Source organism: Dermochelys coriacea, chromosome 3, assembly GCF_009764565.3.
Source record: "Dermochelys coriacea isolate rDerCor1 chromosome 3, rDerCor1.pri.v4, whole genome shotgun sequence".
NCBI classification, from domain to species: domain Eukaryota; kingdom Metazoa; phylum Chordata; order Testudines; family Dermochelyidae; genus Dermochelys; species Dermochelys coriacea.
The window spans coordinates 58,574,405-58,590,310 of record NC_050070.1 but is presented as its reverse complement, the minus strand read 5'-3'; the positions used below and the strand labels follow the sequence as shown (position 1 = coordinate 58,590,310).

The 15,906-nt window shown below is 40.8% G+C and overlaps 1 protein-coding gene across 5 annotated transcripts in view; it reads left to right on the top strand.

Annotated features, from left to right (window-relative positions):
* The window catches only part of SLC17A5 (solute carrier family 17 member 5), a 42,140-nt gene that overhangs the window by 9,582 nt on the left and 16,652 nt on the right, over positions 1-15,906 (top strand). For 3 of the 5 annotated variants that reach the window (XR_005292115.2, XM_038396699.2, XM_043510513.1), the window contains exons 2-7: positions 501-697; positions 2,139-2,372; positions 3,007-3,094; positions 7,685-7,771; positions 9,567-9,685; positions 13,011-13,169. Coding sequence is in view for 4 of the 5 variants with exons in the window: in XM_038396699.2 (XP_038252627.1) it covers positions 501-697; positions 2,139-2,372; positions 3,007-3,094; positions 7,685-7,771; positions 9,567-9,685; positions 13,011-13,169 (884 nt within the window). In the remaining variant the exon portion in view is untranslated. Of the gene's footprint in view, positions 1-470; positions 698-2,138; positions 2,373-3,006; positions 3,095-7,684; positions 7,772-9,566; positions 9,686-13,010; positions 13,170-14,728; positions 15,250-15,906 lie in introns of those variants that run through there. The other 2 variants (XM_038396702.2, XM_043510512.1) reach the window with 2 other exon arrangements.

Genomic DNA, 15,906 nt, shown 5'->3' with positions numbered 1-15,906 from the left:
CCCCATGGTGGCCATTCTGTAGCATCACTTCAGGAGTATCTCTTAAGTCACAAAGAGAAGCAGGGTACTGCACACATTTTTCAAGTGTATAGCATACTTGCCACTAATCTTGTTTTTTTTTATTGTGAAGTTTCAGTTTGAATAACCATGTTTCAGAAGACCTCTTGAAACCTTTGTAACCATACTGCTAAATCCCATTTGTAAAAACCTTGCACGACATTTACGGTTGAGGATCAGCCCTTTGACCAATAGGTATATATGCTCTTAACTGCCACTATGTGTGGGAGAGTTGCTACGCTTGTATGGTTTGCATATCAGCAGGGAACTAAATCAAAAACTTTTTTTCCCACTCCCACTCGGTCACTCAATAACTAAAATATGTTTTTCAGGGTAAATAAACGTGTTTTCTCACTTTTTATATATAAATATCTAAGTTATCATTACTAAATGCTTTTTATTCTTTTTTGCAGCAAATAACTTTTAAAAATCTTTTATTTCAGTGCCTACATGCTGCTCTGCTCGCTACAATTTAGCATTACTGGCCTTTTTTGGATTCTTCCTGTTGTATGCATTACGTGTGAATCTAAGCGTTGCTCTTGTAGACATGGTAGAACCTAATACAAGTTTAGCAAACAATACAACTTCCAAAGTGTGTCCAGAACATTCTTCTGCCCTAAACATACCTCGGAATACAACGGTAGGATTTAATATATGTTTTCTAAAATATGTGATATTTTCAACAGCATGCTGCGATTGAGTTTCATGTTTCATGTTTAACTGCTCTATTAACAGTAGAGGAGGGGTGCACTGTTTTGTTTTTGTTTTTTTTACCAGCAGACCTTCTCAGAATATAGATTGGCTCTTTTAGAACTATTCTGAGACCTTAGGTGAATAATGTTATGCTGTCCTAAAGGACAGACTATATTATATCCTTTGTAAACTATACTTAGCAAAATGGCTACACTGACCTTGTAGGTCTAATATGACTCGCTCTGAATTGTGTATGTGAAGTGGACATTTCCTGTTGTATCTGCATCAGAGCAATTGAGAACTCAGTGTCTCTGCCATATTATTAAGCTACATCTGTTTTTCATAGTCTTGACTTGATATGAAATTTTGTTTTAATGAGAGGAACAAGTTTCCTTACATCTTTACTGCATACATAATATTCTTTATCTCTTCACTTGTGATCTCTCTCACAATTCTGGTTGGTCCTTCATATCCATCCTCTTTCTTTGCTTCCCTCTCTCGGACCTTTGAAACTATCTTCCCTGATCTATTTCTAACAAACACATTGACTTTTCCTTTCTATTTCCTACTCTTTTCCATATCTCTGCTTTTCTTCCATTCTCCCCGGAACACTGATTTGCCAAACCATCTCTCTTCACTGAAGCTCTTCCTAGAAACTTTGTCATATTTCCTATGAGAAATGAGTTGATGATTTAAAAAAACAAAAAAAGTTGAGGGCCCATGAAAATGTGTGCATGTCTTAACTGACAACTGTGCATCTTATTAGTGTAAAACTCATCCTGACTCACCTTTTTGACTCATTTAGGACTTGCTTGTTAAGTCGTGTCTGAATTTAGACCAGTAGCTGTTTGGGGCAGGGACCAGATCCCTCCTTGTTTCTTTGAAGTGTCTGACGTACACTTGGATTCTCAGAAATAATTAATGATGATTCAGAACTTTTATGTCTCATGCTCTCCAAAACCACTGTCTACCCATCCCGTTACTCTGATCTCTCTCACACACACACACTAGTGCAGCCCTATCTCTTCTTGAATTTAATGGACTCGTAACATTCTCCTTTGCATAACCTTGCTGCTCCCATATACATTTGTCTGCTTTTCTATCTGCTGCTTGTCCTACCCCATATAATCTTTTTGTCTCACCTCTACTTTCCTTTCCTTCTATCTCTTTGCATTTTGGCTTGCATCAGGCTATGTCTATTCCAAAAACTGTCTGCCTAAGCAAAGGCCAAGTGAGTAAAGGCCAAGATGAAATGCAGTGAAACCCTCAAAGTTTAGCCATCAGGACTAAATAATGAACCATAGTTTAATTACATTCTTTGCTGATATTAAGTATTGCATGATGCAGAAAGAATGTTAGTTAAGCCCTTTTCTTTTTTCCTTCCTCAGGGGAAAAAGTATTCTTGGGATGCGGATACTCAAGGATGGATTCTTGGTTCCTTTTTCTACGGCTACATCATTACTCAGATTCCTGGTGGATATTTTGCACGTAAAATAGGAGGGAAGCTGTTGCTGGGGTTTGGCATCCTGGGTACCGCTGTCTTCACTCTGTTCACTCCCTTGGCGGCAGACTTGGGGGTTGGATATCTCATAGCAGTCAGAGCCTTGGAGGGGCTCGGAGAGGTACACCAAATTGTCTTGTATTACCCTTAATCCAAATTAGTCATTTCCTGTATCAAAATAGTATTGTTCTTCTAGCACAGCAGTTTTCAAACTGTGGGTCAGGACCCTGTTTTAATGGGGTCCCCAGGGCTGGCTTGCTGGGGGCTGAAGCCTGAGCCCTGCTGCCCAGGGCCGAAGCCCAAGAGCTTCAGGTTATGGGCCCCCTGCCTCGGGCTGAAACTATTGGGATTTGGATTTGGCCCCACTGCCCGAGTGGCAGGGCTTTGGCGGACTTAGGCTTCGGTCCCCTCCTTCTGTGGTTGCATAGTAATTTTTGTTGGCAGAAGGGGGTTGCGGTACAATGAAGTTTGAGAACCCCTGTCTAGCATATGGGAAACCAAGAGTTAGTTATAAAGAGAATTATTTTATTTGTACTTTTGCATTCTCTTCATGCACAAGGCATATTCACAAGCAAAAGCTTAATTCTGCCTAACTGGCCATGTGCATTTTTTGTCAAAACAGCTTCTCGTTGATTCATGAGACTAATAGGTTGTGCTGCTGTTCTGAAGTATATGATTTAATTGGCACATGAAAGTTTGAGTAGATAATTCTGGAATTACCGTATATTTCAACAGAATAAAAAATTGTTTTCCAGGGTGTCACCTTTCCTGCTATGCATGCCATGTGGTCGTCTTGGGCTCCACCACTGGAACGCAGCAAGCTCCTTAGCATTTCGTATGCAGGTGAAAGAGAATGAAATGTCCAGATAGACGAAACATTTATAAGCCTGTTATCAATTAACACTTTTAAAAACTATTCTTGTATCTAGTTAAAAACATAATTTACCCTCATTATGCAAGCTATTGTTTACTCTTTCAGTGTTTGTTCTCAAATGTGTCTTCAGGATAATGACTTAAGAAAATAGCCCATAATAACAAGGTAAAGACTCTCCTTACATTTTCTCCACACATGAAAGTACAGTGCAGTACAACTTGTCTCTGTGGTCCTAAAACATTGTAACAGAGTTCGCAAAAAGAAAAGGAGTACTTGTGGCACCTTAGAGACTAACAAATTTATTAGAGCATAAGCTTTCGTGAGCTACAGCTCACTTCATCGGATGCATTTGGTGGAAAAAACAGAGGAGAGATTTATATACACACACACACAGAGAACATGAAACAATGGGTTTATCATACACACTGTAAGGAGAGTGATCACTTAAGATAAGCCATCACCAACAGCAGGGGGGGGAAGGAGGAAAACCTTTCATGGTGACAAGCAGGTAGGCTAATTCCAGCAGTTAACAAGAATATCAGAGGAACAGTGGGGGGTGGGGTGGGAGGGAGAAATACCATGGGGAAATAGTTTTACTTTGTGTAATGACTCATCCATTCCCAGTCTCTATTCAAGCCTAAGTTAATTGTATCCAGTTTGCAAATTAATTCCAATTCAGCAGTCTCTCGTTGGAGTCTGTTTTTGAAGCTTTTTTGTTGAAGTATAGCCACTCTTAGGTCTGTGATCGAGTGACCAGAGAGATTGAAGTGTTCTCCAACTGGTTTTTGAATGTTATAATTCTTGACGTCTGATTTGTGTCCATTCATTCTTTTACGTAGAGACTGTCCAGTTTGGCCAATGTACATGGCAGAGGGGCATTGCTGGCACATGATGGCATATATCACATTGGTAGATGCACAGGTGAACGAGCCTCTGATGGTGTGGCTGATGTGATTAGGCCCTATGATGGTATCCCCTGAATAGATATGTGGACAGAGTTGGCAACACCACTTTCTACAAGCCATTACCCTCTGATCCCACTGAGAGTTACCAAAAGAAACTACAGCATTTGCTCAAGAAACTCCCTGAAAAAGCACAAGAACAAATCCGCACAGACACACCCCTGGAGCCAGGACCTGGGGTATTCTATCTGCTACCCAAGATCCATAAACCTGGAAATCCTGGACGCCCCATCATCTCAGGCATTGGCACCCTGACAGCAGGATTGTCTGGCTATGTAGACTCCCTCCTCCGGCCCTTCGTTACCAGCACTCCCAGCTATCTTCGAGACACCACCGATTTCCTGAGGAAACTACAGTCCATTGGTGATCTTCCTAAAAACACCATCCTAGCCACTATGGATGTAGAAGCCCTCTACACCAACATTCCACACAAAGATGGACTACAAGCCGTCAGGAACAGTATCCCCGATACTGTCACGGCTAACCTGGTGGCAGAACTTTGTGACTTTGTCCTGACCCATAACTATTTCACATTTGGTGACAATGTATACCTTCAAATCAGCGGCACTGCGATGGGTACCCGCATGGCCCCACAGTATGCCAACATTTTTATGGCTGACTTAGAACAACGCTTCCTCAGCTCTCGTTCCCTAATGCCCCTACTCTACTTGCGCTACATTGATGACATCTTCATCATCTGGACCCATGGAAAAGAAGCTCTTGAGGAATTCCACCATGATTTCAACAATTTCCATCCCACCATCAACCTCAGCCTGGACCAGTCCACACAAGAGATCCACTTCCTGGACACTACGGTGCTAATAAGTGATGGTCACATAAACACCACCCTATATCGGAAACCTACTGACCACTATTCCTACCTACATGCCTCTAGCTTTCATCCAGATCATACCACTCGATCCATTGTCTACAGCCAAGCGCTACGATATAACCGCATTTGCTCCAACCCCTCAGACAGAGACAAACACCTACAAGATCTCTATCATGCATTCCTACAACTACAGTACCCACCTGCTGAAGTGAAGAAACAGATTGACAGAGCCAGAAGAGTACCCAGAAGTCACCTACTACAGGACAGGCCCAACAAAGAAAACAACAGAACGCCACTAGCCATCACCTTCAGCCCCCAACTAAAACCCCTCCAACGCATCATCAAGGATCTACAACCTATCCTGAAGGACGAGCCATCGCTCTCTCAGATCTTGGGAGACAGACCAGTCCTTGCTTACAGACAGCCCCCCAATCTGAAGCAAATACTCACCAGCAACCACACACCACACAACAGAACCACTAACCCAGGAACCTATCCTTGCAACAAAGCCCGTTGCCAACTCTGTCCACATATCTATTCAGGGGATACCATCATAGGGCCTAATCACATCAGCCACACCATCAGAGGCTCGTTCACCTGTGCATCTACCAATGTGATATATGCCATCATGTGCCAGCAATGCCCCTCTGCCATGTACATTGGCCAAACTGGACAGTCTCTACGTAAAAGAATGAATGGACACAAATCAGACGTCAAGAATTATAACATTCAAAAACCAGTTGGAGAACACTTCAATCTCTCTGGTCACTCGATCACAGACCTAAGAGTGGCTATACTTCAACAAAAAAGCTTCAAAAACAGACTCCAACGAGAGACTGCTGAATTGGAATTAATTTGCAAACTGGATACAATTAACTTAGGCTTGAATAGAGACTGGGAATGGATGAGTCATTACACAAAGTAAAACTATTTCCCCATGGTATTTCTCCCTCCCACCCCACCCCCCACTGTTCCTCTGATATTCTTGTTAACTGCTGGAATTAGCCTACCTGCTTGTCACCATGAAAGGTTTTCCTCCTTCCCCCCCCTGCTGTTGGTGATGGCTTATCTTAAGTGATCACTCTCCTTACAGTGTGTATGATAAACCCATTGTTTCATGTTCTCTGTGTGTGTGTATATAAATCTCTCCTCTGTTTTTTCCACCAAATGCATCCGATGAAGTGAGCTGTAGCTCACGAAAGCTTATGCTCTAATAAATTTGTTAGTCTCTAAGGTGCCACAAGTACTCCTTTTCTTTTTGCGAATACAGACTAACACGGCTGCTACTCTGAAACCTGTAACAGAGTTGTGTTATATACAATGATGCAACAAATTACTGCCGCAAAGACGCTGTATAGTAAATAAACTAAAACATTCAGGAACCAAGGAGGAAAGATAGTCACAGGGAATAGTAAAAAGAGAGAATTTTTGAGAGTCGATAGAGTCCAAAGAAGTTAACAAAGTTACAGTGGCATAAGCAAGGTGTATAAATGAGAGGAGAATCAGTCTAGCAATTGCAAACCCTGTTCAGTGGGCAGGAATGATGCTGGATAAGACACCTTAAATGTAAATTCAGAGAACAATCTATTTTCTTCTTTGTTCATATTTTCATTCTTGGCAGTCTTGTGATTTTTGGGCTCATTTTCTTTTGTCAACACTTAATGTTAAAGTAAGATATAGTTCACATTTAAATATCCATGGAAGTATTATTTTGATGTGTGTTTTATGTGAATGTTGTGTTTTGTTTAATTAGCCAATTTGTGGCTGACGCTTTCTCCCAATGTGAACGTGATCTCTTAATATTGCCCTGTTTCAGCCAGAACACAGTTCGGACACCTTAATCTGTTCTTACTTTTTGAACCTGTCTGACCAACAGATCAACACAATGATATCTGCTGGTTTCAGACTAGGTTTGGAAAGTGATTTTGTAAAATGACATTTTGAGGTTCTGTACTGATTGTGTTTAAATGATTCCCAGGTTAGATTTCCTTAGTTTACAAGTACTATGATGGCTTTTTTTCCCCCCTAATTGCCGTCTCTTTGACCTGCATCTTGGATTGGAAAGTCAAGAAAGGTTCTTTCCTGCTCATGAAGCATTACCAGTAATAGCTTTGCACATGAAATTCTTCTGTTACCTACACAATCCTACTGAGGTTAATAGGATTTGCCTTGCATAACTGAGAGCAGACGGTGGCCCTACAAATGGAACCTAGTTAACTGTTCTGTTGATTATGGGAATACTATCCAGCTTTCACATTCATAGGCAAACAAAGGCAGCACAGCTATCAGCAGTTAAGAGCAGTAAAAACTGAGTGGGGGAATCAGTAGATGTGACTCAGAAGATTTGTAGGGAACAGATCTTTGACTAAGAAAAGTGCCTTTGTATGCTGTCACTTTTCAGAGTCAAACTGTGTTTTTAGTATGCCTCCATTTCACATTCGGAGCCTGCCAGTTTATCAGAGATCAGTGTTGGCCAAGAACTCACCTGTATTTCTCACTCTTTCATAGGTCTTTCATTGGTAGTGTTGAATGTTATGAGTCTTTACAATTCCATTTTTTCATTCTATTGAATCAGTTACAGTAGCTGAAATGACAGCCCTCTAGTGGTAGTGAAAATATTTATCTGCAAACTTCCTTTTGGTAAATCAGTACAGCAACAACAAAATCTGACTGGTAATTCCAGCCATTGTATGTTTTCTTGGATCAATCCATGTGCCACTTACATGTGTATTTGGTAAATTGAAAAACAAACTGTTTTCTTCTAGGTGCACAGTTAGGAACAGTTGTGTCTCTTCCATTGTCTGGCTTAATTTGCTACTACATGAACTGGATTTATGTATTCTACATATTTGGTAAGTATTTGGGCTTTTTAAATTCCAACCGTACTCCTCTAGTGAAGATTTCCTTTTCTATTTCTGTGACACCTCTTACTTTAGGATTACAAATAAGTGATCAAATACTTCTAAAGATGTGCTTGTCCATATTCTGAAGCTGCTGATGCAGTGACATTTTCTGTCATGGGAAATCTAGAGGCACTTCCCCTGCTTTACAAGAACAGTGATTCACAAGGACTTCCTGAGGGAAAATATAATTATATATATTATGTTTCCCAGGAGAAATATAAGGCTTATTGTTTCAAAGCTTCTAAACACATTTTTATTCTGATCCAGGCTTTGCAAAACATTAAAACATTGCTTCCCTTGTTGCTTGATTTTTCAAAGAAACTGCTGCCTTTAATACAAATAAATTCCTGTAGGAGGCTGTAACTATGCCTTCAGAAAGCAAATTTATCCTTAAATTGAGCTAAATGCTGTTACCCAACAAATAGTCTGATGTCGATCAATTTAGAAAAACCTAGGACTTTAATTTCTTGTTTGCTGTGTGAAATTGAGTTAACTTTGATCCCTAGAACATGCTCTTTTTAGCTGAAGACCTTCTCAAAAGTAACTTGCATGTGTTCTCCATTTACAATGTGAAACTGTGTTTCACTAGCAAAGCCACAGGAGTTGAGCTAGGGATTCACTAAAGAATGCCTTGAAAAGTGGAATGTAGTCATCTTATTGAGAATCACATCCTAAAAGCTGATAGCAGCTCAGTGCACACACCTCAAGGAAAGAGAGAATGTATTTGAGATGACCACCACAGGTTCAACTGCTGCTTTCAACAAACCTTCCCCTGCATCTGTCCTACTTCCAAATCTACCTTATATTTGGGAGAGGAGACCAGGAATAAATTACGAAGTATTAAACGACTCCTGATTTCATGTTCCTAGAAAACAACACCAACCCTAACCTCCAAGCAAAACAAAACGTGAATAAACTAGTGCAGTGGTTTTCAAACTTTTGTACTGGAGACATCTTTCACATAGCAAGCCTCTAAGTGCAACCACCCCTTATGAATTAAAAACACTTTTTTATATATTTAATACCATTATAAATCCTGGAGCTTGGGGTGGAGACTCACCAATGACAGCTCGCAACCCACCATGTAATAACCTCACAACCCTAAGAGGTCCCGATCCCCAGTTTGAGAACCCCTGAACTAGTGGAAAGAGAAGACCATTTTTATTGTATAAAAACAAATACAACTGAACAGTACTGCTGTGATCTGGTATTCCACCGCAGAAACTGTTTTCCATAGTTTATAATGTAGTTTTTATTACTGTTGTTAAATAACATTTTTTAACACAACCCAAGTTTACTATTTTTATATTTAAAAAATAGGTATACTATCACTTGGGCTTTTCATAACTGTGCATCTTCTGTATTTTTTAGATTAAAATTTCTTATGTATATGTTACTTCCTTCCTGTGTCATCCAGATACCTTGTCCTGTAGCTGTTCCATGTAGTGGACTGACAGATTCATTATTTACCATTATTGCAAATAAGGTCACTTTGAAGATGTCTCCATACTAGGTCATTCATATGAATCTTTGATCACACTAAATGTTAAGGTCCATTCTCTGTCCTCACCTACAGCTGAGGGACTGTTGGTATGAGGGTAGAGTTTGGCCCAGATAGTCTAATACCATTTTTATTTGCTTGAGAATCATTTCCCCGCTTTGTGGTTCTGAGTGTTTGTATCTGTGTAGTACCTGAGGGCTTTCTTCAATTTAATGTGCAGCTTTTATTTATTTTCAATGGAAGGTGCACTTGGAGTATTCTGGTTCCTCTTCTGGATCGGGTTGGCGAATGATACTCCAGAAACTCACAGAAGAATCTCTCCCACTGAAAGGGAATATATTCTTTCTTCCCTCAAAGATCAGGTATGTAGCTTTGATGCAGCTTTTCAAGACCTGCCATAACGTTGAAAGAAAAATTGATGTTTAGATCAACATTCTTAATCTGAAGCAACTGAATAAACGTTAATAAAAATTTAAAAAGTCAAATAAAACAAAGGATGTTAAGATATTGGACTGTTAGATCAGTGAGAAACAATCATTAGTCATGAAAAGAGAGATACCTGGAAGAAGAAACAAAAAAAAAAAGCAAGTTTACCCTTGAATATGTTTAATCAAAAAGTAATATGAATGCATGTTAATTTTTTAAATATCCCCAAAAGGTGAATGCAGTATGACCACATACACGGGTGCGTGCCATCCAAATTTTCTAGCAACGTGGGTCTCCTGTTAATGCATTGATTTGCATTACAACATACCTTTTTCTGCCTGGACAGTGTAGGGTATGTATAATTTGTTACCCAAAATTGGGCCAGCTAGTAAACTTAGGGAGGACTAATGACCCACTAGGGTTTGGCAGAAAGCAGCACGTTTATTATTCTGATAGCTAAGCTCAAAATAAAAGGGTGGGGGGGGGTCACACTCACACTCTCATACTCACGCTCCCAGGACAGGCACAAAACTGGAGATGTCAGGATCCTTCAAGGTAAGTGTTCCACAGTGCAGCAATGGATGGTGTGATGAAGGTAAGTCTTCCCAAGGCATGATGGAATGCAACACAGTGGACTACTCGCCAGGCGGTCCGGGCGAAGGGCCTTCACGGGAGGTACGAGCTTATGAGTGCACTCTTGAGCACATGGCCACTTCCTCTTTTAAGGACCTGCTCCTCATGGCCTGCAACTAGAGATGACTTGGCCGCATCCTGTTGGTCATGCTCCACCTTAGGCAGTGTCCATGCAATGGGCGTGTGATCACTGCCTAATTAGAGTCCCAGACACCTTGTCTACCTTGGAGCTCTTCTGAAGCAGCCCATTTATCCCACAAGCATTTCAGGAGAGAGGGGGAGGAGGAAAAGCCACTTCACAGGTATTCAAAGAGGGAGAGGAGACAAAAGTGGGGGGAATGTAACAGACCTTTTGAGCATAGAGGTTATACAAAACATAGTCATACAGATCACTGCTGCTCCTACAACATAATTAAAGGAGAGTAATTGGGAAATGCAGACTCTAGAAATTGATTTTGCGTCTGTGTCTAATTTTGCATAAAAGATACTTTGACAAAATACTTCATACTAAAGTATGGAGTTTAAAAAAAAAAAGTTGAGCTCTTATTTGCAAATCATAAAACTGAGATGTGGGAATCACAATGTTTGGAATTTTTAAAAAAAACTTCGTTTGGCCTGTTGGCATATAATGTCACATTTTGATAAGTGATTTGCGTGCATACAGGAACACTTACATAATTCAGAACATGAGTGGACTCAAATGATTATTAACTACAAGACATACAAGCATTATCTGTTGAGAGTCTATGGTGCTCTCAATGCTCAAGATCTCAGAATAGGAGAGATTCTGTTCACATGTGTTTGAGGAGTGATTTTAAGTCCCTAATTGTTGATAGTAGTAAGGAGGGAGTAATTAAGTTGTTGCAGGAGGACAAACTTTCAGAAAAAAATTCTGATTCCAAAACTACTTGAAATCATTGTCCGTTTGCAACATACCAAATAGAGGAACATTTTTTCTTGTCCTATATGTTTTTAGTGCTTTTTCAATGAAGCCTGAACACAGGGAAAAAAATAAGAGTTTTGCCATGCCTTCATGGGTCAAAACTGAGAATACCAAATTCAGGACAAACTGCTGAGAAATAGGGCAGACACACCCCAAAACTGGTAGTTATTCTCCCATAAGATATACCAAACCAGCAACAAAAGTAAACTTCTATTTCACCACACTGGCTAACAAGAAGTCAGAAAAGCAGTTTCCTTACGCATGCCAATCCTTGTATCACCACCAAAAACACTAAACTTAAAGATGACTTAAAACCAGTTTAATCAAATAAAAGGTTCTTCTGATCCCAAAGGACCAGCCAGGCACCCAGGTCAATATACAACTCAGATCTTAACCAATAATCACACTTTTGCCAATCCTTTAGTATCTAAAATCTAAAGGTTTATTTATAAAAAGAAGGAAAGGTGAGAGTTAAAATTGGTTAAAGGAATCAAATACATACAATAATTTCGAAGTTCTTGGTTCAGGCTTATAGCAGTGATAGTATAAACTGCTGGCTTAAGTCAAGTCTCTGGTTGCTTCCAAATCATTGGAAGGACCTCAGTCCCTTGGTTAGAATGTTCCCATTTGTATAAGTCCATAGTCCAGAGGCTTGAGCAGGAAAGGGGCAAAATGGAGATGTTTCCAGCACCTTTTATATCTTCTCTCAAGGAAAGAGAATCTTGTTGTTCTTACTGTGGAAAATTACAGGTAAAAGATGGAGTTTGGAGTCACATGAGCAAGTTACATGTCCATGCATGACTTCTTATCATAGAATATCAAGGTTGGAAGGGACCTCAGGAGGTCATCTAGTCCAACCCCCAGCTCAGAGCAGGACCAATTCCCAATTTTTGCCCCAGATCCCTAAATGGCCCCCTCAAGGATTGAACTCACAACCGTGGGTTTAGCAGGCCAATGCTCAAACCACTGAGCTATCCCTCTCCTCTCCCCCCCTCCCCCCCCCCGCTTAGTGGTAGCGGGGAAAGTCCATTAAGAGTAAATAGACGTCTTCTATTGTAAGTTAAGTGTTCTTTAATGGCCATTCTACTTGAATAGTTCCTTCACAGTGTGCTGGCTAAACACCTTATTGGTTTTACCCAGAAGCAAACACCTTAGAAATACAGGTACATAGTTAATATTCCTAACTTCAGCTACAAAAATGATACATGCATACAAATAGCATAATCCTATTCAGTGAATCATAATGTCTCCATAGACAGCTTACATGCCATGTTTTGTACAAGATTTGTTGCAATTGTATAACAGTGGTAGCAACAATCTGTGGTTATAGTTTAATCAGATAATGTTATACCTACATTCCAAAGTAATTGAGGGAATAAACCCACTTTTTTATTATTGGTTTCAGTAGAGTTTCAGCTGCAATAGCTTTTTAAATAAAAAGGCAAAAAATATGGCATAATAATTGACTCCATAATAGATTTCTGACTTTCCGTTTGCTTCCTAATTTGTCAAGTTTTGTTTAGTTCAGTTACTATAATTAGCAATAAAGAACACACATCTAAGGATTTGGGCTGACTTTGAATGTGCTCTTCAGAATGCAAAATAATCAGATTTAGGTAAGGGTCAAAATGTCTAGAATAAATATTCCTAGGAGTTGTCCTGATTATTTCCCTCCATTTTCCCAGCTTTCTACTCAGAAGTCTGTACCATGGGAACCCATGCTGAAATCCCTTCCACTCTGGGCTATTGTTGTGGCACACTTTTCTTATAACTGGACTTTCTACACTCTTCTCACACTATTGCCTACATATATGAAGGAGATTTTGCGGTTTGATGCACAAGAGGTGAGCTAAAACCAAAATATTCCAATCCATTTCCTGTTATAGTTCTTGACTTAGTTTTCCTCTGTGTAGTAGAGTGGTGATACGGTCTAGTGTTTAGAACAGGGTACTCAGTCGGGAAGCTTGGATTCTACCCAAGATTGTCATTGACATGTCATCGCTAGTCTCCACACACTGAATTTTTCCTGCTGATGTCCATTAAATCATTCCATAGCTACTAACGTTGCTTAATTGCACACTCTCTCCACTGTTCTTTTTGTTTTTGTTTGCATTCTGTCAAAGAATTTTTTTTGTTTTGGTTTGGTTTTTTTTAAGAAAAGGACAACGTAGGAGCACAGTGGAACAGGGAAGGGAAGCAAATAGAATTCCTAAATAAATACTTCTCATGATTTCTTAGCCCTGACAGAGGAAGGAAGAATCAGTGTACTGAAAGTGACATGAATTTGAGGAAAAAGAGGAGGCTACAAGTGCAGTTAAAAATAGTGAAGTATCAGCTAATAAAACGTTTATCTCCGGGACTAAATAGTTACATCTGAGATCCTATCTACACTGTAATATTTTCTGTGCCAAGCGACTTGGTTAAAGGGGCATCTCTAGGGCCCTTCTAAATTCATGGCTATGAAAAACGACGTCACAGACCATGGAATCTGGTCATCCCCCCTCCCCTGTGAAATCTAGTCTCTTGTGTGCTTTTACCCTATACTATACAGATTTCTCAGGGGAGACCAATGTTTCTCAAGTTGGGGATCCTGACCCAAAAGGGAGATGCAAGGAGGCCGCAAGGGTATTTCAGGGTGTTGCGGTATTGCCACCCTTATTTCTGCACGGTCTTCAGAGCTGGGCTACTGGCCAGCAGTCGCCGCTCTCCAGCTACCCAGCTCTGAAGGCAACGCTGCCGCCAGCAGCAGTACCTCAACCCCCACTACAATAACCTTGTGGACCCCATAACATCTCTTTTTTTGGGTCAGGATCCTACAATTACAACACTGTGAAATTTTGGGTTTAAATAGCTGAAATCATGAAATTTATGATTTTTAAAATCCTATGACTGTGAAATTGACCAAAATGAACTGTGAATTTGGTAGGGCCCTAGGCACCTACTACCAAATCCCTTTTTCTGTTGGAATTTTTTACCTGTTACTAGAACGTCTAAGATTACTCTAATTGAAAGATTAGGTGGGAAAATACATTCTCTGAATTCTTTTGAGCTTATTTTTGTTGTGTATTTGTTAGTGCTTTATGTGCAGTCAGTTTCATAGTTTCCCCAGCATACTCCGTTTCTCTTTGAGGTGGGATTGGGTTTTTTTTGGTTTGGTTAGGTGGCAGATGTGTAGGTGTGTGTGGAAGAGGGGTTGATGGGTATTCCACCTGGCAACAAAAAAAAAAGGAGAGAAGTGGTAAAACCAAAAAAAAGAAAAGGGAGGGGAGGTTGGTGTGCAGGTATAGCAAAAAGGGACTCGGTGCAGACGACAGGGTTCCCGATCCAGGGCAAGCCCGTCATCCCCCTGGCAGAGGGGCAGGCGTACCAGCACCTCAGCATGCCAATGGGTTTCCATGTCCAGCAGACACCCAAGGACACCATCCAGGAGATCTTGCAGGATGCCGCCAAGATTGACGCCTCCCTTCTAGCACCATGGCAGAAGATAAACGCCTTCCTGATCCCCCACATCTCGTTCGTCCTAAGGGGATCCGCTGTGGCGAAGGTAACCCTCAACAAGGCAGACAAGATCGTCCAGCAGCTGGTGAAGTGGCTGTTCCTTCCCCAGAGAGCCAGCAATGAGCTGGTCTACATCGCCCACAGGCATGCATGGGTGCCTGTGTGACACCGCATGGGTGACCTGTATGACATTGGGGTGATCACCCATGCCTTCCGCCTGCTGACGTGTCCCAACGCCATGGTAAGGATCATCGCAGCAAACGGCCCTCCATGATGCAACAAAGAAACGGATCGGCAGAGTCCCCTCCAACCTGCGGACCTGTGAGATCAGTCGACGCTACGCACGGCTCATGCGGCGCCTCATGGTCTCGGACACCATCCAATGGTCTAGGGACATCTACATCGAACACATCACCAGTCACCAACAGTACCAGGAGGCGTGAGCCGGTATGACATCGTGCATCAACTATGGGAAAAGGACTGAGAGACTTTTTCCATTGGACCATATGAACTGGAACCATAAACTCGCTGAACATTAAATCCTACCAAATGAGGGTAAATCCATCCTCATCATCGTATCCACTCATTATACTCCACACCTGAACATAGCCATTATATGGACAGCATACCCCCATATCTCAATGTCTGTACTTTGACCCATTAAACTTTTACCCCCAATCGGGGAGATTGCAGATTATATATTCCTAACGCCACCCATTCCTAAACCTAATTTCGCACCCCTTGATAATCTATACTTTATTCCCTGATAACCAGAAACTTTTATGCTTAAACTCTGTACCGTTTTTTTACTTCAACATCATCTTAATAAAATTATTAAATTTGAAACTGTTCATTCCTTCTGAAGCACCTGGCATTGACCACTGTTGGAAGACGAGATACAAAGCTAGGTGGACCATTAGTCTGACCCAGTATGGCTGTTCTTACAATCTTAAATTAGTTTTAACTCTTTTCTTTGAAATCTAGGTAACTTTTTTTTAATCTGATGGGATCCCTTTTAAAACATAGTATTCCTTTTCCTTTTTTCCTTCTTCTCAGGAGAAGTAGAATACAAACCATTGTTGC